Here is a 25,165-nt window from a genome sequence, read left to right as displayed (position 1 = left end):
AGCCAATTTGCCACCCATCTGACTGTGTAGGCATCAGTGTTTTTTTAAGACAATGTAGTGGGAAACCGTGTCAAAGGCCTTAAAGTCCAGGAAGTCAACATCCACCCTGACACCCTCATCCAGGGACTTTGTGATGTGATCATAAAAAGAAACGAGGTTAGTTAGGCAGGACGTGCCCTCAATGAACCCATGTTAGTTGCCCCTGAACATTACCTCCCTTGCTGGGCCCTTCCAGATGTGCTCCTTGATAATTTTCTCAAAGGTCTTCCCAAGGACCAAGGTAAGGCTGACTGGCCTATAGTTGCTGGTGTCCTCCTTTCTCCCCTTCCTGTAAATGGGGACCACGTTGGCCCTTTTCCAATCCTCTGGTACCTGGCCAGTGCCCCACGAGCACTCATAGAGCCATGCCAGGGGCCCTGCTATGGCCCCTGCCAATTCCTTCAGCACCCTTGGGTGAAGAGCATCTGGACCTACTGATTTAAACATGTCCAGCCCCTACAAAAGTTCCCTAACTAGGTCATCCCTGACCCTAGGCATGTTGGTGCCTCCCCTGGGCCTGTCCGCAATTCTAGTGAGGGAGATGTCTTGGTCCCTGTTCCGGAATATGGAGGCAGAGAATTCGTTAAAAAGGTCAGCTTTTTCATTTCCTGGAATCACCAGATTGCCAAACCTATCCTGTAGGGGCCCCACGTTACCCGGTGCCTTCTTCTTACATCCTATGTTTTTGAAAAATGACTTTTTATTATCCTTAATTCTGGTCGCTAGCCCTAGCTCCATCTCTGCCTTGGCCTTCCTAACAGTCTCCCTGCAGTCCTGAGCAACGGAGGTGTAATCCTCCTTGGTGATAGCCCCTTGCTTCCACTGTTCGTATACCTCCTTTTTTGCCCTCAGGCATCCCTACATGCCTTTGCCAAGCTATAGGGGTTTCTTAGCACTCCTGCCCCCCTTGATGCTCATTAGGACTGAACCCTTTGAGCTCGGAGGATTGTCTCCTTGAGGAACAACCACCCATCTTGGACTTCCATCTCATTGAGGCTCCAAGACCCCAATGCCGCTCTTACTAATCTACTTAGTTCACTGAAGTTGGCCCTCCTGAAGTCGAGGACCTCTGCCTTGCTGCTTGCTTTTACCACCCTGCACTGGATAGCAAATTCCAGCAGGTGATGATCACTGTTACCCAGGTGGTCAAGTACCCCTTACTGGGTCATCACCTGTGGCAAGGACCAAGTCCAGCAAGGCATTTCCCCTGGTAGGACTATGTACCTCTTGGGTTAGATGGAGGTCCTGTATCCCACCTAGGAACCTAAGTGAGCGATCGGAGATGGCTGACTGCTTCTCCCAGCAGATGTCTGGGTAGTTTAGGTCACCCATGACAACCACATCCCTTGACTTTACAGCCTTCATGAGCTGACCTGAGAATTGCAGGTCCAGCTTGTTCCCCTGGTGAGGTGGTCTGTAGTAGACCCCCACTATCAAGTCCCTTTTCCCACACCCCCCTTGCATTCTTGCCCAGAGCACCTCATTTTGCCCTTCCTCTGACCCCATCCTTATCACTGAGGATGTGTATTGCTCTTTGATGTATAGTGCTTTACCTCCCCCTCTTTTCCCTGCTTTGTCTTGCCTGTACAGCCTGTATCCCTGGATGTCCACTGCCCAGTCACAGGTAGAATCCCACCAGGTTTCCGTGAGCCCCACTAGGTCTGGGTTTTTGCTAGCTAGCAGGAGGGTGAGTTTCTCCTGCTTATTCACCATGCTTTGAGCATTTGTGTAGAGGCATTTGAGGCCTCCTGTAGGTGCGCGTGCCACCCCTTGTTCCTAAGCCTGCCCTGGCCCCATCTCTTACCTGGGTACTACCTGTGCGCATCACCTGGCTTGATGGTGAAGTGTCCTTGTGTTATAAAAGCCTAAGTCTCTGTTTGTTTGTCTGTTTGTAATGCTTTATGTGCACTCTGGTTGGCTGACAGAAACAGCCAATCAGAGTGCTCCAAGAGTGGGGGAGCGCCACCATGATTCTGAAGCCATGCCGAGGACCAGACAGAGGGTGAATAGCAAGAGGCAGAACAGCAGCAGCATGGGGCATTAAGTGGTAGCACTCCACACCAGCCCTCTGTCACCCCCCGCCCCCATCATTCTTGACGGGCTTTTGGCTAGTAATTTAATATAACTCTAAACAAATACATTTCAGTAAAAGTACATTTTGCTTTTGTCTACTAACTTGTCTGGAGATTGTTAACATTGAGTGATATTGAGATTTTTAAGTCAAATCCTAGACTTGGGGAAAATTATTCTTTGAGTGATTCACAGTGACTGGAGCAGCACCTTCTAATTTTCATCATTATTCAGGATGGGAAAAAATGTATAAATCTTGAAAATGTTTGCAGGATGGAAAAACCATTCATCTCTCAGCTGCATTCAATGGGGCAATTCATGTTTATAGAAACAAGGGATTGGGTCTAATAACTCCTATGCATATAATTTGTCTTCTAAGTGTCTAGGAGGATTTAAAGTCCAACCATTTATTCTACATACCCTAGTTAAATACAGAAGCTCTATATCATCCTCCCATTTGACCCTAGGCATTGTTTTACATGTGCCAGAATGAGCTATTTTGGAACAAACAATACATTTTGCTTGTTTTCTTCAAAGTTCATAATAATAATGTTTTTGTTATCTTTAAAGCTCTCTAACCTGGAGGACTTTAAGTAGTATACAGAAAGTAGATGAGAAAAAAATAAATTTAAATGGCCAACAAGGCCCCATTGTTATATAAACTACTTAAACTCAGAGAAACAATCCTAACAGCGTTACCTATTGAACTACTTCCTAGATATCAACAAAAATACACCCCAAAGGTAATTGGATCACATGAGTAAGTCCAGGATCAGGTCTCAGAGTAAGAAAACATTTTAGGTTAGTCTGAAAGGATGAATATGAGGAAGTTTGGAGTGTGTGACTAGGGACAGTAGGCTCTAGTATTTCTTTCATTTCTTCTACAGCAGTCTCAACAGCTAAGAAAAGGTTATTATGTTTTAGTTACAAAGGATGAATCTGTGAAATGATGTATGAACAGCACAATTTAATGACAACCATGGTGTGTTTCAAATGAGTGGTGAGGTTGCAACTTTGTTATAAGAAACTTTTTAAAGAGAAAATTTAATTCAGAGCAGAGTAAGATTTTGAAGTCAAACAAAAACTAGGAAGTGCTAGAATGTAGGTTACCCACATAATATTAATTCTAACCCCTTGTGTGTTTACATGTGGTACAGACTTTCATTTCACAATCCCATGTTGTAGGTTCCACAGGATCCCTCCTGTATTCCATAGAGAGGCAGTCGCAGTTGTCAGTATTTTGCAGTTTTGAAAATTAGGCCCAGGCCCACTTAGAAGCTAAGGAACATAACATTAGCATACTGCTCTGAAAAGCCAAGTATAAGCACCTCACACTTAATGAATACTTGTACCTAGAAAAATCTGGCATCTTTAGGAGTAGAACTTAGGTCTTTCAATGTCTGGGATACTAGCATAAGGAGAGTTCATCTTTTTTCTCTATTTTTCCACTGTGCACAGGACCTGAATCTGTAATCTTCATCCATGCTGGATAATAAGATAGGCCATGTCCATACAATAAAAGTTGTGCTAGTTTAACAAGAAAAAGGGCCAATGTGGTCCCTATTTTCAAGAAGGGGAGGAAGGAGGACCCGGGTAATTATAAGTTGGTTAGCCTTACCTCTATTTTTGGCAAGACCTTAGAAAAAATCATTAAGAATCACATTTGTGGGGGGCCAGTGGGCAATACAATGTCAAGGGGCAACCAGGATAGGTGTATAGCAGGTAGATCCTTCCTGACTAACCTGGTCTCTTTTTATGACCAGGTGACAAAGTGCTTAGATGGAGGAGTAGAGGTAGATGTTATTTACTTGGATTTTAAAAAGGCCTTTGACACGGTGTGACACTCAATTCTTACATGTAAGCTAGTAGCTGTGATGTGGACTTTTTCACAGTCAGGTGGGTGGAAAACTGGCTCATAGGATGCACCCGGAGACTGGTGGTGGATGGGCCGGTTTTACTTGGAGAGATGTGGGCAGTGGTGTCCCCCAAGGCTCAGTCCTTGGACCAGTACCGTTCAATGTCTTCATCAGCAATCTGGATGAGAGTGTAGAACGCACTCTGTCCAAATTCGCAGACGACACCAAACTACGGGGTATAGTAAACACACTAGAGGGTGATAGGATGCAATTTAACAAAGATAAGTGCAAGTGCAAACTGCTGCACCTGAGGAGAAAAAACCACCAATACACCTATAGACTGGGAAGTACCGTTCTATGTAGCACAACTGTGGAAAGGGATCTCAGAGTCATAGTCAATGCAAAAATGAACATGAGTCACCAGTGTGATGAGGTTATAAGTAAGGCTAACCGTGATACACCTGCTAATAAGCCTTACTTATTAGCAGGTGTATCACAAGCAGGTTTAGGGAGGTGATTCTTCCCCTCCAGGCAGCATTGGTGAGGCTGCAAATGGAGTACTGCATCAGTTTTGGGTGCCGCACTTCAAGAGGGATGTGGATAACCTAGAAAGGGTTCAGAGGAGGGTTACTCATATGGTTGAGGGCCTGCAGGTAAGATCCTATGAAGACAGACTGAGGAACCTGAATCTCTTCAGCCTTTGCAAGAGAAGGCTGAGAGGTGATCTTGTGGCTGTCTACAAACTCATCGGAGGAGGTCAGCAGGGAATAGGGGATGCTCTGTTTACCAGAGCACCCCCTGGGATTACTGAAGACAAAGGCCATAAACTGAAGAGTAGATTTAGATTGGAAATCAGGAGGAAATTCTTTATGGTGAGGGTTGCCAAAATATGGAATGGACTTCCAAGGGAGGTGGTACTTTCCCCTACCTTGGAGGTGTTCAAGAGGAGGTTAGACAAGCACTTGGCTGGGGTTGCTTGACCCTAGCCCTCTTTTCTGCTCAGAGCAGGGGCTTGGACTTGATGATCTAATAGCTCCCTTCCGACCCTAGAAATATATGAAGGCAAATTTTGGGCCAGATGCACTGAAGCCAGTCTGACATACTTAAATTGTTTTGGCTTGCACTTGTAAATTATAAGTACAGATAAACCAGTTTCAATGAGGATTAAATTGGGCTAAGTGCATCTAGTTTATGGAATTGTACAAGTAACTTTTCCCATTAAGACAAGGCCTTGGTGAGTAGTATGAATTAAGGCTGTGTGAAATTTCGCCGGCAGTTTCATTTCAACGCTCTTTCAATTCGTTTTAAGCTTGAAACAGCAAAATTGAAACAAAACAGAGCTTTGAAAGAGCCTCGAAATGAGGCAAGTCGAAATGTTTTAAAATTGTTTTAACTTTTTGAGTTTCGAAGCTCAAGCTGCACTTGTCTGTAGGAAAACAGGAACTAAAGTAAGGAGAGGGAAGGGAAGAGGGGGTGGGGGGAAGGACTGCTGTCAATATTGACTGTGTAGCTGGCCAGTGACTGTCATCCTTCCCTGAGGTCTCTTCCAATCCCAGTGCTCTGGGGGTGGGATGGAAAAACTGCAGAAAAGGCAGCATTGTTTGAACTGCCCTGCTTTCTGCCATGGTGTCAGTTGAGTGAGGGTGCACCACACACAGACACACACACACAGACACAGTGTCACCCACCCACGTCATGAGTTTTGCTTGTCAGCAGCCAGAGGAGCAGGGCCCCAGAACCCAGAAGCCCCTGTACCTATCTCCTTGAAACTTGGCAGGCTTCGTTACCTCAGCAGGGGCTAGCAAGTGTGCAGTTTTGACCCCACTGTGGCTTAAGACATACATGTGACGTGAGGTTTTTTGCTTTCAAGACTTTGGGGTGCAGTTTCCCTGAAACCCCTACACCTATCTCCTTGAAACTTGGCAGGCTTCGTTACCTCAGCAGGGGCTAGCAAGTGTGCAGTTTTGACCCCACTGTGGCTTAAGACATACATGTGACGTGAGGTTTTTTGCTTTCAAGACTTTGGGGTGCAGTTTCCCTGAAACCCCTACACCTATCTCCTTGACACTTGGCAGACTTCACGTCTTCAGAAGGGGCTATCATTCCTGCAAGTGTAATCCAAATCAGTCCAGAGATGACAAAGTTATAGGCTGTTTTGAGCTTCCCCATTAAAGCCTATGGGCGAAATGTTGAAACAGCGTTGAAACGTTTCAGTGGAATGAAATGGAACAGCAGTTCCGTATCGAAACTAAATTTGAAATGAAATGCCACAACGCAAGTTGAAACAGAACGGTGCCGTGTTGCACAGCCCTAGTAGGAATAGTTACAGTGTAACGTACCGTGTACTATGCAATGCAAGTCAGAATGAAAGAATTAAACTATTTACTATCTATGTTACTTTATAAACTTTTCAACCCACACATCTTTTCTGTCATGCACATCTGTAATGTGATGTATAGTAGTCTATATATATAATACAGAAAATAATGAGCCCAATTTGGCTTACGTACACAGATGTAAAGTTAAAGTAACTATTGTTTTTTTTTTACAAAATTACTACAGATTTACATATAGAAATTAACAGAATTTGACCCATTAGAAACAGGGATACAAATAATAGCAAGGGACCATCTTGCATCAACTGAATTTAACGAGAAAGACATATTTTTTACTAACACACAAAATCTTCCCCTGAGAGAGAAGGATACATACAGTAAGGAGAGAACCTAGGCTGTTTTTTTGTTTCAACTTATAGCTGTTATAGTAGTAGTTCTTCTTGACATGTTGTTTTCTGACTTTGTAGCACCCTATTAATAAATTAAGGCACTGTTTGCTTTAAGTCTGAACTAGCAAACAGCTCTTGATGGAGAACTTTTCATTTAGTGCAGGGGTTCACACACCTTTCACCTGGTTACTCGATTTCTAGCTTCAAGCCTTGTCTGCTCCTGAATTTCGGTTGGGTTTATTTTTCTACTTGTAAACGTCACAACGCCTAGCTTGGGAACCACTGATTTAGTAGAAGGAGCTAAATGTAGAAATGCTTGTTTACAGCCTTGAATATCCCGATTCTTCCCCATCTTGAATCTTAGCTAACCAATTACCTCTTTGCAGAAGGATGGTGTTATTATTTCATATTAATAGGATGCCTCAAAGTCAGCAAACATACCAGCTTGGCAAAACACCTGAAGGAAAGATGTATGGTCACCTCCTTAGGGGGCTGGTTAAGAGCCAGTTTGCTCCAGTGGTACCAATGAGCGAAGCCTAAAGACTGCCCTAAACAGAGAGCAGCAGGAAAGCCCCAAAAGGTGGCTCTGGCCTGGAGGGTCAGGAGAGTGCCAGGCTTCCTCAGCCCTGACATGCAACAGATGCTAGGTGGTGGGGGAGGATGGCACTGCCCTTCCCTCAGTCTGGCATTTCACTGCTTGAAACTAGCCTGGAAGGCGTCAGCCCTGATTTTCCTGGGAAAGTTGTGGAGCCCTCTGAAAACTGGCTTGCTGAGCCTCCCTCGGCACCGCAGAGGTCGTGCAGCCGGGGTCTCTGGTGACATGCAAAAGCCTCCAGCAAACTTCTGTGAGCCATGTCCCCGCGCCCCCAGGACGGCAGAACCATCGCGGGGCAGCTGCTGTAGGGCACGGCCTTCACCCGCGGGATGATGTTTCAGCACTTCTCCAGCAAAGCCAGATTTACGCTCAAGATAGTGCCTTGAGCGTGGACAGCCTCACCCGCCCTCCCCACCCCCCTCCCCGGGGGCAGCGGGGGCTTCTCCTGCGCTGGCAGAGATCGAGGCGGAGAAGAGCAGGAGCTCTCTGGTCCGGCCCCGGCCCCGAGCTCAGCACGGCGGACGCGCGCAGCAGGTGGCCGGCGCCCCCCAGAGCGCCCGCGCCCTCTCCCTGGGGGGCGGGGCGCGCACAAGGCTGCGGCTTTCCAGGGCTCGCGCTTCCGCCCGCGATCAGCTGACTGCCGCGAGGAAGCGGCCGCGGCTGAGGCCTCGGCAGAGGCAGTGAATGAAAGGCACCTCCAAAGCACGTCCCCACTGCTTGCCCCAAGCCCTGCAGCTAGGTAGCCCGCCCCGTACCCCGCGCCCTCCTTGCTTGCAGCTGGTGTGGTGACAGCGATGGCAGGGGCCGTGGTAAACGGAGCTCAAGTAAGTGCCTGTGTCCGGCGCTCTGCAAAGCAGCAGCAGCACTAGCACGTCTGGTGGGTCTCTCTCGCCCCCCTTCTCTTTTGTAACACGTCTGTCTCCTGCTCTGTCTTCTCAGCGCATATTTATTCCTACCTGGTGAAAGCCCCTTGCCTGGGATTTGCCCCCCCCACCCCCCAAAAGAGCCTCATCTCTTGATTTCTGCGGCCCCTCTTCACCTCGCACCACTCTTTTGCTTTTTAATAAAGATTTTCTTGTTGCTGAGCGAATGGTCCCTTCCTCCTGGCTTGACCAGCTTCCTTCTTTGCTTTGCTCTGCCTGGGTCTGCGGGCTCCCCTCAGCGACCTGCAGCCCCAGGCACTTTCCCTCTCCCCCTCCTCCTGGGCAGCTCGGCCCCGAAGGCAATGGGAAGTTGGGAGGGGAAGTATGCTTGGAAGATGAACATGTTTGTAGCCCCAGAGGGTAGTTTGTAACTGTTTTGAGTCCTTGTAGGCAATAATGCTTTGCTTGGGGGAAGGGAATGGCACTTGCTCTAGGGAAGAAAGAAACCCAAACCCCATTACTTCAGTCACTTCTTTGGCTGGGCATTATATCAGTTTGGGACGTATCAGAGCTTTTCTTAGCAGAAACACTCTGGTGAGCAGAGTTGCTATCTCTGTTGGAGACACTGGATGCTGGTCCTAGAGATGCTTATTTCTTTTATTTCTGCTCAGGCTTAAAAGAGCTACAAATTCCCACTGATTTTTTTTTTAATTGTTGCACTTCCCCAATCAATATGTTTTGCAATTGATTTCTATTGGAAGCACTAGGCACATGCTGCAGATTGAGAGGTGGATGTTGTTTGCCTGTTTGCATTAAACTGTTTTACTGTTTGCTTGAGGGAAGAAAGAGAGAAGTTTCCCTCCGTCCCTCACATGCAGCTCTTGTGAAATGAAGACAGCGAATTGCTGCCTTTCAAATGGTTTTTCTGGCCACTTCTCCATACAGTGAAATAGTCTTCTAAAACATGATGAGTAACCATTTCAGGGTAGCTGTATGCTGTGCTGGCCCCTTTCTTGCTCTCAGGCTGAAGGCAGTTCTGTATCGGTAGTACCATTCCCATGCTTCACTATTTTCTTCACAAATGTTGTTGTGTGGCCCAAGACAACAAAAAGGAAACACATAAGTGTTGCTGAGCATGCCTCAGATCTTTGATGCTGAAGTCATTTCAAACCTCCCTTTTCTGTGCTCTTTGTCAAGCTTTGAATAGGATATTGCCTGGATAGCTTGGGGGTTTGGAATGAGTTTGTGTGGAGCTTTCCATCCAAGAGACAAGCGTGTTAATAATTAGGTTGTGGATTCGCATTCTACCAAGTTGATGGTGGCTGAATATTATTGTCCAATGTTACTGGGGCCTCCTGAAGTGTATTGTACTTGTTCCTAATAGAAGGAGGCCTTTTTTTTGTTGTTGCTTTGTTTCCGTTGCTGTAATGAAATGACTCCTAACTTGCACCTCTGCTGAGATGAGAACCTGTTTCTCAGCTCGTGTCACTAGTTTTAGTTTAACTAACTTCTGAGAGGCTAAGGCAATTGATGCCAGGTGAGAATCCGTTCCTTATGTCTATACCTCAACAACCAAACCAGACCAAAACAACCCCACAGCCATTCCTATGTGCCTGAAATAGATAGGTTCCTGTTGATTATGCTGAGAAGACTGAGTAACATTGATTTTTGAAGAGGTTAAATCTCACTGAAGAGCTGTGGATAAAGGAAGAAGGCTGGAACTGTTATTACTTATTGTATATACAATCTTACAAGTAGATACAGGACTTCACTTCCATGACTTTTTATAAATATTAATTTTAAAGACTGAATGAAAATGAGGGGGAGGAGGAACAGACTAAAATTAATTATGGTTACTTCTAGGAAAGGAACTAATTACTTTTCATTATATAATATTCTGCTTTTGCTTAGAGTGGAGACTTTTTAAAGGCATAAAGGGCAGGAAGGAACCCTGTTCCTATTACTCCTCTATGGGACTTAAACACCCAGATTTCCCATCTGTCCTTACAAATCTTCACTTCAGAATCAGTTTCCCTACTGTTGGACCCCTAGCTTTATTTTAAGAACAGAAACAAAATCTTTTTCCCCCCTTACAAGCTGATATTTATTTAAAAATGCTGGACTGATGCACCATGAATGCTACTCTAAAATAATCATGGCTTTACATGGAATTCCTTAATTATATACTTGTACGGAGCCTAGCAATAGCTGGTTGTGAGAACAGTTAACTAACTATGTAGCTGCCGTAGGAAATGGTTCCTGTGGTTGCTGTGGCATGTTATAGCGTTGCTTGTAAGATTCTTCCTTTGCCAGAGGCTGAATTTATCCCTTCTGAAGTCCAGTGGGTTCTTAATGTGGCCATGTGTCTTGTGGTTTGAAGCTTGCTGAGTCTGTAATTGGGTGTGCAAAATGTATTGTATCAAAATTTCTTAAATATTCCACTTTGGGAACATGCCTTATGAAATTAATGATGCTGCATTGTGAATAGTGTTGCTACTTAAAACAAAAGTCACTGTAAAACCATGAAAGCCAGCCTATGTAAATTGGGTAATACCTTCTAACTCTGAATTTATGTAAGGAAAGAGGTAGATGTGAATTTGGGTAATGTCAAAAACTTCTGTTTCAAAGAATATCAGTTTTTTCTAGTTTTACTAATAGCTACAGTGGTGTGAAATGTTCATCAGATACCATGTGACCTACCCAGTTCAGCACTTTATTTCAGGCTTACTAGAATTGGTCCAGGTCTTTTCAGAAGTTCATGTCATTTCACATATAGCATCTAACATGTGCCAGAGGGCAACTGCTAGTGGTTACTATCAGGCTGGATGGGGCTTGAACTAGAAAATGGATATCTCTGTTTCTGCTTATCAATCCTGTGTGTACTCCACTCCCCCTTGCTCTTGTTGAGCTTTGATAATCATACCTATGTAACTGTCCGATTGACTAGGAAAAAACACTGAGGAATAAGTTGTGTTCATAGGGGGGTCCTACTCTATCTAGGTATTGCAGTGGTGTCTGGAAACAATCACATTTTGGTTCTGGTGGCCTATGGAGGAGTTCAGGCTCGGGAGTTGTGGGCTGCTGAAGGGGCCAGCACTCAAAGGCTGATACTTGCTCCGAAGGAAGTCACAGTAGTTGAAAATGGTACTTTATACGCTTTTATACTGTTAATTTGCATTGAGTTGGAAGTGTGTGTGTTGGGCTTGTTTAAGTTCACACTTTGCCCATAGTAGATTGACATTAAATATTGGAGATGCATAAATAAGCTTTCAAGAGTTTGAGATAATGTCATCAGATGCTGTGTTGAATGATGCATCGGATGAAGTGACCTTGGATTCAAGAGTATCTGCAAGGATACACAATCCCAGCTTTCACTGAGGGCTATTTGCAAGGCAATGGAGGGCTGCCATTAATGGGTTCCACTCTAATGGGATGCAAGCCTTCAGCATTTTTGCAGGCATGTAAGCACCTACAGAGGCCTAGCGTGTAAGCACCCACAGAGAGAAATGAATTGCCCTATAGGACTTGCTATTCTGCTTTTCAAATAATTTTTCATTTAACTGGATAGTTTAATGGAGAATTTTGTTGGGACAGTGGGATTGCTCTGGTGGGCCATATGTTGTATACCTGTGCTGTAAGGGCAGGTCCATGTCTTCTTCATACTGTGCCAGGGAGTACCCCCATGAAGAACAAGATGCATGTTCTGAATGTTCTGTACCCCAGAGTAGATGTCCTGTAGCCATGTTAGTAAGGCACGAGCATGGGAACAAGTAAAGCCAAATCAGCATGCTTATTGGTGCATGTCCAGCCCTGCACTACATTACATGTATAATGGGGTGGGCAGGTAGTGCCTCACTGTGGTACTTCCTGGAGCAGTACAGAGATGCTTTGAATTTACCATGCGTTTCACCCCAGAAATGGTTACTTTTCAGTGGTGGATTGAGTGATTAATGTATTTGTGTGCATCGTGTAAAGTGCTCTCTAGTCCATGGGGATGAAAACCATTATACAAGTAAGATGTATACTTGGAAAATGATATTGATTTTTTTTAAAAGAAGGTTTCCACTATTTCCAAGTCATTAGGATGTCAGCTATCCAACAAAAATTCTTTTCCTCTTCCTCGTAGTTGTGAAAGGTAAGCGTGTTCGTTGGAAGCAGAATTTATTGGAAGAGCTGTGATGAAAGATGCCTCTTAGGAAGAAGAGGGAAGAAATTGCTGGACTGAACTTTGAACACCCTGTTTTTCATCTTGTGTATTCAAAGGGGAAAAAATATTTTACTGTAGTCAGCTTTCTCTTTCTTAGTGGAAGTTACTGAACAAGAATGAATGAAAGGGGGTGCAATTTTATATTATCTGATTGCCATCACTTTAAGAGTGGATGAGACAAGGGGATGATTTGTGAAGGTGAGGAATACAATGGCAAGTTCTCTTGTAGGGTAGCTCATGTTTTGGAACACATGAAATATTCTCAAAACAGAACCTGAATGACTTGTTTGTTTGTTCCTTATCTGAATTTTGGATACACAGGCATTTTATAGGCTAGTAATAAAGTGGACTCAAAGTTTTCTTGCTCAATATTAAAAATAGTGATATGCACGTAAGTAATAAGTTGTCAGTAAGGATAATTGCTGCACTGAAAAAGTTGGCTTTTATATTTTTCATAATTGTATTGATGTTTTTTTTCAGGCTCACCTCAGTGCAAATAGTTTACTGGAGAAATGAGCTGGCATAGATGTAGAATTAATTACAGCTTTTATTTCTCAATCCTGGCCTTAATTTCAGTGGAGATTCCTGGAAGACTCAAAACATGAACTGCAATTTTTTAGTGTGTAGTAGAATAGATGAATGTCACTCTTCTGGAGCTATCTACCATTTCAACGTGGCTGAGAGAAAAATCCTAATACATATTAAAACATTAAAAACTTCCAAAAGGATAGAGGTTATGTAAACTGTGAACTGGAGGCTGGGAATTGAAAGTTGTGAAATTTTTCTGATGTGGTCGTACAGAAATGCTTGTATCCTTAATGCCCTTGGATGTTTTTGCTCAAAACTTTCTGCTCTATCTCTGTTATGTGGAAAGAGATAATACCAATCTCAACAGATGTTACAAGGACTCATCGTTTGTAGACTATTTTGAAAAGATCTCACCTGAACTTTCAGAAGTGACTTTAAAACCTTGAATTTGGGAGCAACTTGGCACCTGACTTCCAGGTGACTCCAATGCCTGTCTTTCACCTGAAACTGGTACAGTTTTTGAAAATGGCCCATTTTAGGGTATCTTAAACTAGGCATCAAAAATCACTATTTGCTTTTGAAAATGTAGGCCAAAATATTTTCAGTAGTGCTGATTGTTTAATGTTAAGTTACTGCATTCATAGTTATTTTAATAAAAATATTTTCATCTGAAGTCAGAAAATCCCAATCCTATATACATGAGGCTATGAATGCGATAAATTGGGGTGTCAGTCATCCAAGCCATTGGCTCAATTTTTCCTGCAGGGCTCCAGGAGGGGCGGGAACTATAGGGGTGGGGCCCACTGCCAGATTCTGGTGTATGGATCTCCTATGGGAGGCATGTCAGCAGTGGAGGGGTAAGTGGTGGGTGTATTAATCCCAATGGTTTAGTAATCCATGGCCAATAACACTTCTGCTGCCTACCCCGCTGCTGAAGGTAGGTCTAGATCCCATGTGCAAGGTTCCTTACTATCTGGCTGGCAAGGAGCCCCTCAGTCTGAATCTGGCCCAGGGACCAAGGAAGCTTGGCACCCCTGCAATAAATAACTATTAAGAGAAATAAGAGACTGATAGATTCCATACCATTGAAGCTTATGTGGCTTGAAAGGGTGAAGTGAAAGTTACTATGTTGCTTGCATTGCCATTGGATAAGTAAGTAAGAAGCTGTATGAAAGCTGCCAATTATCCTTTTTGGCTTATTCAATTCTCAGGTATCTTTTATTGGCCAAGACTGTGAAGAAATTCCCGAATTTATAGGAAGAAAATATGGGCATATGGCAAAAAGACTAGACCTTAGTTTCAACTTGCTAAGGTATGTGGTAAAAATGTGTTTGTAAGTACAATATGGTATAGTATGAGTAGTATATTTGTATGATCTCCAAAAGAGAAATATTTTAACTTGTTGTATGCTGGGTTAGGGTAACAGTATGTCAAGACCTGTTAACTGTTACCAAATTATATGTTGCCACTGTTTAAGAATTCATGCATGTTCTGCATTCAAGGAGCATTCAAAATGCATTTTATGTGCAAGGTTTGTCTGCTGTTCAGCTTTGGACGCATTTGGAAGAATAACAAACAGGTGAGTCTCAAAAACCTTTTGACATCAATCTAGATAATAGTTTTATTAGCTCTTTGCTGAAAAAGAAGAAAAATGTATCTATGGAGAAAAATTCCACAGAGAATGAGTCCAGTACTGTTTCATCCTTAGCCACGTTACGGGTAAATTTTGTGTTTCTCACCTCATTCTCCTATAACTTTGTGGAATATTGTCTTTCGAAATGGGTAAGTGATATACTATCTGATGAATTCATTTTAGGCAGTGGGACTTGATCTATTAAAACTATCCTTTTGAAGAGATCCTAAAGTAATTTTAAAACTGTCATTTTATTTTAATGTGTAGAATTCATAGGGCTTTTGATAGGACATGATTGCTTTTAAACCACAGAGAATTTTACAGTAGTTTTGATAGAACTCTACCTAATTCATTCCTTATTAAGTATTTTTATTGGGCTTTTGCATAAGGGTATATCTTTGTATTGTTGAATTTTTCAGTTTAATTGAAGGAGAAACATCTTTGTATGCTAAAGAACTCTCTTCCATAGTTTTCAGAGAAGACTTTGTCATCTTATTTCCATTGACTTCAGCAGGAGTAGGCCTTAAATATATTTGTAAAAATGAACAGTTCAAAGTAACTTGTTAGAGTCTTGTTTTTCTAAGGTAAGTTTAAAACCAGCATTCTCTGATCCATTGTAAACTTTGAAGGCCTGGTTCTGATATGGAATATGTAAGAGATAGCAAAACAGAATGGGTAATAAATACTTTGAATTGTAAATACTGTTGACTCTTAAATTTGTAGCACACTACTGACTCTGAGGAGAACGTTGTTCAGCCACATCATGGGCAGAAATCAGTGCTTCTCTGACAGGGTGATATGCAATTTCAGTAGCTTCTCTTCAAAATGTTCTTAAAGGTGTATGTGTTTGTGGGCTTTTTAAAAATGTGAATGCATATACTTTAAGAAGGACTATTTATATGTTTGAACTTTATAGTAATAGGGGATCCTGAGAAGGTTCTTTTTTAATTATGTCTGATTTGAAAAGTAATACTTTTGAAATGTTTTAAGTAGTTGAGAATAAACTGAATGGTGCTCTGCTTTCAATCTTGCCTTAAAAATGTAGTGTGTGTGTGTGTGTGTGTGTGTGTGTGTGTGTAACAAACAAAAACCTCTGAACACGCTGTCACTTGAATTTTTGCTCCTTCCTAGGCGGGAGACTGTTTTAGGCAGGAGGGAGTAAACAGATGGTAGGATGCTTTATGAAGAAAATGTCAGAAATCTGTACTCATTAGAGTAACTTATGTCATTTGACATGGGCCAGTAACATTGTTTGCTTTTTTGCAGTGGATAGAATGAAGGTGGACTAGTTAACTGTGAAAACAGTCTTCAAGGGGAAAAATCAGCTCAGGATGAGAAAGATAGTTGTAACTTGTTATAATTAAAACTAAGGACAGAAATGACAAGAGAAAGGATAAGGTTCCCTTGTTGCTTGTTTGAGCCATGGTAGAAATACAGTTCACATGCTGATATATCATATATCAAGTGTCCATGGTATTACTGTACATTGAAACCCTTGTATACTAGTGGTTATAGTATGACACAAGAAAATATGTTCACAGCATTTCCTAGGCTTAAGTGAGTGTGTATTTAGTAGGGGTGTCGTGGGGCAGTGGTTGAAGTAGTTTTCAGCAGAGAAATATTTGTCATCCTCCTTGGACAAATGCCACTTGTGTTAAAACCTGACATTACTGCAGTGCAGAGAGGAATTTTATGCTTCATGATAGCAAACATATTAGTTACTGCAAGAAGCTTGTTTTGTCTCTTAACAACCATTTTTGTGGAAGGAATGCAAGTTTCAAAAAGACTGTTGCTTGGTAGGGAGGATTAGACTCGTCAGAAAAATTGGCCAGTTGATAGTTGTATAGAAAGGTATTGCTTCTGGTCAGGGGTTGAGAAGATTTCTGCATTGTGTTAACAGTTTAATTTTATTTCTGTCTTATAATACAGCACTTTAGTGTTGTGTAGGCAAGCCTTTTTTTTCTATATACAAGTGTTTATATCAACAGTTCTAAGATCTTATTGGTCAAAACACGGATCTTAGTCGCATTAAAAGGAGGAAGGGGAATATTGATTGCAGAGGTGGCTAATATCCAAATGCTTGCATTTGGGGCATAAGCATTGTAGAATGGGGGAAATGGGAAAGAAATTTCAGTGATTAAAAACAAGCAATCAAAATTAGCTGAATTTAACTAAACTCGTAAATGAAATGGATAACATGTGTACTTTTAATGGTCCCATCCTACCTTAATTGATGTCAACAAAAGGTAGTCAGACCTAACTTTCAGGAGTGCGGAGCATCTCCCATCCCAGGTGGTACCAGTGAGAAGCTGTAGATGGTTCATGTTCTTGACAACAAGGTCTTTCCTTGTACCTTGCTTGATTTTCTTGAGGCAACAATTTTTGTGCAAGATACATTTTTACTGGACCAAATGCATGGTTGAGATTAAACTTAGAAAATAGGGGTGTGCGAAACAGGTCACACTCCATTCAGATTTGACCTGAATAGGGGACAGTGATTAGCTGATTTGGATCACTGTCCCAATTTGATTTGGCTGAATCCGAATCTGAAGATTCGATGGTGATTCATTTGGACGTAGACACAGCTTTACATTTTTTTTCTACGTACCTTGAGGTTCCAGGGAGAGCTTGTGAATGCTGAGATGGTGGGGCAGGTGGAGCATCCCATAGGAGCACGGGGGGGACCCCCATGTGCTCGGCAGTGAACCTGAAAGAGGACTGGAAGTATTTCTGGTCCACTTCTGGGTCTGCCGCCAAGCTCACAGGGGGACCTACCCTGTGCCCTCCCAGCTCAGTGATCAGCCACAGCGGGAACCTGGGTACTGCCCCAGACCCAGGAGGCACTAGTTGCCGAGCTGGGGTGTGGGGGTCTCCCATGTGCTCTCCGGTGGACCTGGAAGTGGACCGGAAGTTCTTCTGGTCCATTTCTGGGTGTGCTGGGGACCCCCCCGCCATGCTCCTGTGGGATGCTCCATCTGCCCCACCATCTCAGCATTCACGAGCTGCTTGGTATCTTGAGGTATGTAGATTCAATTTGGAAAGATTAACGCTGGCTTGTCCAACATATGGCCCGCGGGCCGCCATGTGGCCTACCAAGCCATTTTCTGAGGCCCGAGGTGCTGTGTTGGGAAATGAAAGTAAACACTGTTTTCTTTTGTTCCCACCCCTTGTCCCTCCCCCAGCCCCTCAGCAGCTTCCTAATGGCTGCTGAAGGGCTGGTGAAGGGACAAGGTTCCCACACGCACCATGTCAGCTTGATGTTGCTGACGCGGTGTGTGTGGAAAGAGGAGTAGCCGGCAGTGAAAGCGCTGGTCACTAGTGCGGCGCGGTGCGGTCCTGGTTGGAACTTGCACCGGCCAGTGCTGCGGGCAGCATGCGGAGCCCGGCTGGGCACAGGTGCTCGAGAGAAGGGGGGACAACCCCCCCCCCCAGGCCCTCCCTGGTCAATTTCCCCTGTGCTAAATCGCTGCTTGCACCTGGCTCTGCCCCTTGGGGCTGTGGCGAGGGAGAAGGAAGCATCATCCTGGGGCCCCTGCACCTGCCCTGCTCCGTGCTCACCTGTGTGGTTCATCTTCCCGGCGGTAGGCGGAGAAGTTGCAGCTGGGGGCTGCCTGGGCACTGCCGTGTGCCCGGCTCTCAGGTCCCTGTGTGAGCTCATGGCATTGGCCTGGGCTCACTGCACCACCTCCGCCTGCTCTGCCTCCTTCTCCTTCCCTTCCCCGGCAGAGGAAGCCCCCCTTTTTTGCTGGCTCCAGGCTGGGAGCCGCCGGGAGGACTTGCAAGGTCTGCCGGGGCGGGGGGCTTGGGCAGCCTGGGTCCCTGCCCAGCAGCTGCTCCACATGTAGAGCCCAGCATGTGTGGGCTGCAGCGCCATGGCCCTCGCCTGGCTCCTCCTGTGCATCCATTAGAAGCTTTGTGCATCCATCCTGTGCATCCACAAGAAGATTTGTTCTTCTAACTTGAAAGGACCCCATTAAAGGTGGAAGTGACGGGAAGTTCTGTGGCACTCTTGTAAGATTCTGTCTCATCCGGTCTGATGTCCGGCCATAGAATTTCACCTGCTGAATTTCACCGCTTCCTGTGAGGTCTTTGAATATGACTCGTCGGCCCACCGGGTGATTAAAAAGTTCATGATTTCACCCCACATTCAAAAGGGTTGGACACCCCTGGATTAAAGGATGTCCTGATTTGATTTGGATTTGGACGTTCGGCCACCAAATTAGGCCAAATCTCTGCTGAATCAAATCGGCGAGCAAAGCTTTGCCCAGCCCTATTAGACAAGCTTTTTGGTATCACAGTACCCTTCCCCAGGTGCCTGGGAAAGACTGTTCAAGACTGAAAGGAAGAGTACTGTGATAATCAAGCTTGGTTATTTCTATCCAAACCTGGTGGTTGCTCTACAAAAATTCTTGCCCCTCATGTTTTCTGGTTCATTACAGCTACAGTATCACTTCCACACTGCCAAAACATGGTTTATTTGGTGAATAATGCTCTCTCTTTCTTTATCTCAAGCAGAACATATTATTTGGGGTCTTGGCTCTAGGTTTTTTAGACATAGGAGCTGATTTTTTTTGAGAAGTCAACTGAGATCCCTTTCCAAGGGAAAACACCAACTCGGGCTAAAGGCAGGAAATGTTACCAGTTTTCTGGCAGTGTAGACCCAATATTACACAAACACACTCTTAAAGATGGCTCAATAAGGTGTTTCGCACTGCTGAGTGTCCTCAAGTACCATAGATTTCAGTAGCTGTTGGAGATGCTCAAGGTCATATTTAGCAAAAGAAATAGTGATTCACTTTTTGTGCATAACTTGTACTAGTCTTTTTTTTTTTTGGTCTTCAGTTAATCTAAAAATGCAGGAGTGTGTGGGCATATATTAAGTTAACTAGCATAACTTTTTGATTGAAAAATTATGTATGTGGAGGGGTAAAGCACTTTGTAGCTTTCTGCTTTACAAATCACTTTTTCAAACTTGATTTTTTTCCAAGCATGAGGAGCACTTGGTTATATATTTATTCCTATATACCAATTAATTTTGTAGAAAATATAACAGTAGGATTAGTAGATAAAAATGACACTGAGCTTTGCTATTACAGTTAAAAAAATTGACATTTGGTTGGAATGGTTTTAAAGGTGGTTTTGTAGCAAACATGCTCCTTCTCCCCTCCCCACCACATTAAATTATTAGTTAAACACTTTAGTAGCCCCTTCTATTTGTTGATTAAAAAGAGGTGTGGGAGTAAGTTTTGTCAGTCATGCTTATTGAGGGACAAGTAAGATGTTTGTCAATCGCCTATCACTGCTGCCAAGTGGAAAAGATCTAGCAAAGGTTCCAAACTCAGTCATTTTGGTGAATATATTTTTTTAATTTCCCCGCAAGGTGCTAGTGTCTCCATATCACCATAGTTGCAGCTACTACAAAGTGTAGTTTGCCAGAAGAACATCTGTATACAGTAGACAATATATTGCAGTGCCATTTTTAGCCACATAAATGCTAAAAATGTCTATCAGTCCAGCAATAGAAACGTTGCCCTAATAGGGGTCTTAAATTAACAGAGAATAATGGGAAGATTTGCTTTTTTCCCCTCAAATGAAATTAATTACAGTTGTAGCTCCTGCTATGATATATTTACCTAGTGCAAAATTGCTTGGAAAAGACTGACCATTAAACGTAATTATACCTGCAGTTGTTTTGTACCATGTCCTTCTGGAAAGATGCTGCATTTTGGTTTGACCATGTTATGTTAGCTTGTTTGAAACTGTGTTTCTGCTTCTAGCAAGTGACGTTTAGCCCTAGATCCTCCTTTAGTTTCATATTAATGTAGCAAGTTGTTTTTTTCCTTTTGGGCCCTGGGGGAGGCTCACCTGGGCCTAGAGTGAGTGAGGATTTAGTTAGGGAGCTTCTGGAGGGGCTGGACGTTTTTAAGTCAGCCGGCCCGGATGATTTTCACCCTAGAGTCCTAAAGGAACTCGCTGGGGTCATTGCAAGTCCCCTGGCACGGCTTTATGAACACTCGTGGTGCTCTGGAGAGGTGCCGGAGGACTGGAAGAGGGCCAACGTGGTTCCCATCTTCAAAAAGGGAAGGAAAGAGGACCCGGGGAACTACAGGCCAGTCAGCCTTACCTCGATCCTGGGCAAGCTGTTCGAGAAAATTATTCTGGCACACATCCAGGAGGGGCCAGCAGGGAACTGCATGCTCAGGGGCAACCAGCACGGGTTCATCAGTGGCAGGTCCTGTCAGACCAACCTGGTGGCCTTTTACGACCAGGTCACTAAATCATTGGATGCAGGGGTGGCAGTGGATATAGCTTTCCTAGACTTCAAGGTTTGGGATGACTTGGTGTGTTTCCTCATCAAAAAAGGTGTGATTGCTGCTTTTATTTTCCTTTTTAAACTCATGCAGAACCTACATAGTCTATTTACACGCTTACTTTTAATAACATGTATATGCAAGTAACTCTGACAAAAATGCTTTTAACTATGCACAATTTACCATGTTTCTTTTGCTTCCCTTTAAAAGATGTTCTTTCGCTTCTAAGTTACAAGTGGCATGTAGGCCCGAACATCTCATGGTAGAGGAAGCTAGGTGCTTGTTCACAATGGTAATGGAAGACCATTTTGTTTTGCCTTTTTAAATGGAAAAAAACTGGAAGGTATAAAAATAGTAAGAAGGAAACTTTCTGTCTGGAGGGGTGAGAGAGAGAGAACTGGAACCTAGTGGTAGATGAAGAGAAAGAAAAAGTTTGTAGAAACAAGGACTTATTGAAGGAAAATCATTTATTTATTTATTTATTTATTTATTTATTTTAAAGAGAAAACTGCTAGACTTGACCTTCTTTTTTCTTATCTTTTGTACTGCTAGGGGAAAGATCCTATCCTTGGCTATTGTCTTCCTGCAGAGTTTTACTGTCTGCTTGTTTGTTCCTCTTTGCTTCTGCTCAGACCAACTCCCAGACTGATGGGGTCTGTTACATGAAACAAATAGGCTGGTATGGTCATTTTCAGTCCTGTGACGGGTTGTGGCAGCTTTTTTGAATCTGGGTTTATGGTGGGATAGTAGGTTGCTTGAACTTCTACCATTAGAAAGGAGCCATTCTTGCTCCCCCCAAACCCCTAATTTGAAATCTCTCATTCTGCTGTGTTTGTTGGCTAAATGCAGGGCTGTGAACTTATTAATAGGATGCTGAATTGTCTGTTTTATGAGAAATCGGAACAAGTATATTTTCATGGTGGCAGGGGAGGAGAGGAATATGTGGGATAAGAGTTCATATACAGGAAGCTGTAGAGGAGGTGTTGCTAGAGAATTATTGGCAGGCTTAACTTCTCATTCCACTTCCATCATCTGGGGGATTGGAAGTGATAGGCTGCTTTGAAAGTAGGGAAGCAGCTAGAAGCTTGTTGATAAACTTGAATTAAAAGAAAAATAGCAGTAAGGATATGCTGTTAGAAGGCAGAAGATGTATAGAATGAATGGCACAGAATTGTAGATATATCTATCATGTACAATTTATTGTCTTAGGGAAAAGAGAAATTATAGGAAGACCTAACTTGTTCATCCTATATCTCTCCTAGGTTTCTTTCTAAAAATGCTGAAGATAAAATTGATTCTGGTCCTTGGGTAACAAACGTGCTATGGTGGATGCTGCATTCTTTAAAGTGATATATTCTGGTTGGTTCACAGATATGCTAGTCCTCTGATTCTGTGCTCAGTGTTCAAAGTTTGTGAGCTGTTCCCTTTTTTCCTTTAAAACATTCCTTCTGGGGCTAATTGCTGAAGAGGAGGAGAGAGTGAACCTCAGGTCTTGGCCAATGAGGGAAGATTAATCCAATAATTGCGTTCACTGAAATACAGATATCTCTTCCTGCTCCCCAGGGTGCAAATTATTTCTGCTAGGGGCATTAATAATGTGTACACTGTGTGTGTGCATGTCTGTGCCTGTTTGTGTGCATTTACCACCATACTAGGAGAGCATATGTCCAAAACATTCTCCTGAATCTTAATCTTAGTTTGCAATGGTCCTCACTGATTGCTGTCATGTTGGGCTGTGGAGTCTTCTCACTGTAGACTTTGGAGAGCTAGAAATATTTTGTCTTTTCTGTATGCTAGGTTCTTGCCTGCATGTATGGACAAGTGGCCTCTGTTATAACAAGGCATCTTCTTCCTGGTAGTTAAAAATATTGTTTATGGCTCTTCTTTTACCATACCCACTTGTCATTGCAGGAATAAGATGCAGAATGGGGAGATGAACAACAATAGAGAAAAAAGAATTAAAGATAAAGCATGACATTTTAAAAAAGGCTTTAGGCTGATCTTTACAGCATTTAAAAATGTTTAAGAAAATGCACTATTGTTAAAACTTTTTGATGGATTTATTTATAAGGTAGAGAAATATTTTCACCATAATTGGGTAACTCTTAATAGTAGCAATTGCATATTTATCAGTGTGAGGGGCTGTTATTAATGTAGCTGTCATGCACAAACACATTTCTGCATTAAATCCATTTAGTATGTGCATTATTCGGTCTAGAATGTCACCAGGACATCAAAGCCCCCTTAGGCATAAGAGCACAGTGCCCTGCTGTGGCTGCAGAAAGGGCTTGATCAATAAATGTAACATGTTAATGCAGAGCAAATAGAATAAAAGATTTCTTTGACAAGACATGAAAAATCACCTTGTGGCAGCTGGCATGGTGATGCCATTTCAGCGGAGACACTAGCAAAGTTGATCTGACAAGTAAAGAGGAGAGATGATGGTTATAAGGTGCTTTTGTTTCAAACTTCTTTCTTGACCTGTCAGGTTTTGAAGGAGCCTGAATGGCCCTTTTTTGTCATGTGAAAATTGTAGTCTTAGGCAGTTATGAAGCAGTTATCTCTTCTCAAATTGTGAATGCTGCTGTTTAATTGATTCACTTAGCATTTGAAACTGTCACGCATTAATAATTGCTAAATCCTGTAGATACTGCTCCAGTGTGTCATGCTTAAATGTGTAGTTATCAGAAAATTAATATCCTTAATGAACTGGTGCTTTCAAACTAGCATTGCATGAAATCTCTTTTGCCCTTTCATTTGCTGAAGGTATATCAGCCAGTTTTCAGAGAAACCCCTCCCGACAGTTTGCGCTTCTTTTGATGCCCGACAAATGCCAGCTTTGCTTTGGGTACATAGTGTGCTCAATGACAATAAATATAGTAATTACATTGGAGTTAGTAATTAACATAATTATAGTCAATTACGACAAATACAGTGCAGAGCTAAATAAATGAGGGGGAGAAATTAGCAAGCTAATTGATTTATCTTAGGAGCTGCTTTTTCTTGCAACTGGCAGTTGCAGATTTTCTGCAGGGGAAAGTGTTGTTTACAAATACCCGGTTGTGTTTTGAAGTCATTGCGTCTTGTGACTCTTTCCCACTACTTTTACATGTGAGATGGTGAAAAAGATTGAAATGGGGGTAAGGGAGGGGAACTGCTATTCTCATTTCATTGAACTGAACACTGTATCCAAAACCAAGCATATGCTTGCTTTAATTTCTCATTTGACAAGAGAGATTTTTTTCCTTAATATTTTGTCCCCTGTATTGAACATCCCAAAACAGGAACAGGGAAAATAGGAAATTGATGATGGTTTATTTCAATCCTTTAGGTGTGGTCTGCATTATTTAAAAAAAAAAAAAAAGCTTTACTTGATTTCATTCTTATCATCATTATTCCTTTTTGGCGCTCTCAGAACTGTATTGTGTGGTTTAGGTAGAAGAACCTAAAGTTCTGTTTCAGTGGTCCAAGTGTGTTGATACAACATACTCTTACTTGTTTATGAATCAACACAAAACCATTTGGACCACCCCAGACACATTGTATCACTAGATTTGTTTCCATCATAATTGCCTGTTTTGTTTCCACATGATTTATACTATGTTGTCTGAAATAGTATTGGATCTATGTAGTTAATGTGTTTCACTCTCCCTGTTTTGTTTTTTCTTTCAAGCATGAGTGGAGTTTACTATAAGAGCAGAGAATTAATGTGTTTAACTACTGAAGGCTATGTATCACTACTTCTGTTGTTTTAAAACACTTAATAGCACCTAGAATGTCATATAATTACAAAAAGCAAGGAATGCCTTTCTGAGAGGGTAGGGTTTTAAAATACCTTGTTTAAGTGTAAAGCAGTGCACCTTTTTTTTCAATAAATGGGCTTCTATGCCCTGCGTCCACCAAAAAATGAACCTTCTTTGCTGCTAAGCAGCCTTGCCTATAATTGTTTAAACAGTGGTAGAAAAGCAATATGCACTGTGTCCAGCTTAAGTGGTTGAATTTTTTTAAGCCTGGCATTTAAACTTTATGCCAATGCAAAAATTGTCTGACCTCCTCAAGTATTCTGTTTTTTGAATAGCATTAAAGTGCTGTCATTGTCTTGGAATAACTAAATGTGTGCTGGCAGTGCTTAGTATGGTCCTTCTTTACATGCAATTCATTTGGAAATCAATTTGCTAAATGAAATATTTATATACAAGGAGTCATTTAAATTATTTAAAATTTACAGACTTAATGGTCTTTCAGATGAAGTCTCACATGTTTATTAAGTAGTAGCAACTCTAGATGCAGAAAGTCATTCCCTATTAAAATAAATATGTACTAGTCTCATGCTGCTAG

General features: G+C 42.6%; 1 protein-coding gene across 2 annotated transcripts in view; it reads left to right on the top strand.

The window, feature by feature from the left end:
• The first annotated feature begins 7,913 nt into the window (after positions 1-7,913).
• Positions 7,914-25,165, top strand: part of CUNH10orf11 (chromosome unknown C10orf11 homolog) — a 1,423,205-nt gene continuing 1,405,953 nt past the window's right edge. Inside the window, exons 1-2 of one of the 2 annotated variants that reach the window (XM_019502366.1) lie at positions 7,914-8,109; positions 14,095-14,195. In XM_019502366.1, coding sequence (XP_019357911.1) covers positions 8,080-8,109; positions 14,095-14,195 — 131 coding nt within the window. In that variant the 5' untranslated portion in view covers positions 7,914-8,079. Of the gene's footprint in view, positions 8,163-14,094; positions 14,196-25,165 lie in introns of both variants that reach the window. The other variant, XM_019502367.1, reaches the window with a different exon arrangement.

Source organism: Gavialis gangeticus, unplaced genomic scaffold, assembly GCF_001723915.1.
Source record: "Gavialis gangeticus isolate Ggan-Ray unplaced genomic scaffold, GavGan_comp1, whole genome shotgun sequence".
In the NCBI taxonomy this organism is placed as follows: Eukaryota; Metazoa; Chordata; order Crocodylia; family Gavialidae; genus Gavialis; species Gavialis gangeticus.
Note: the sequence above shows the minus strand (reverse complement) of the source record. Positions and strands in the feature narration are given on the sequence as shown.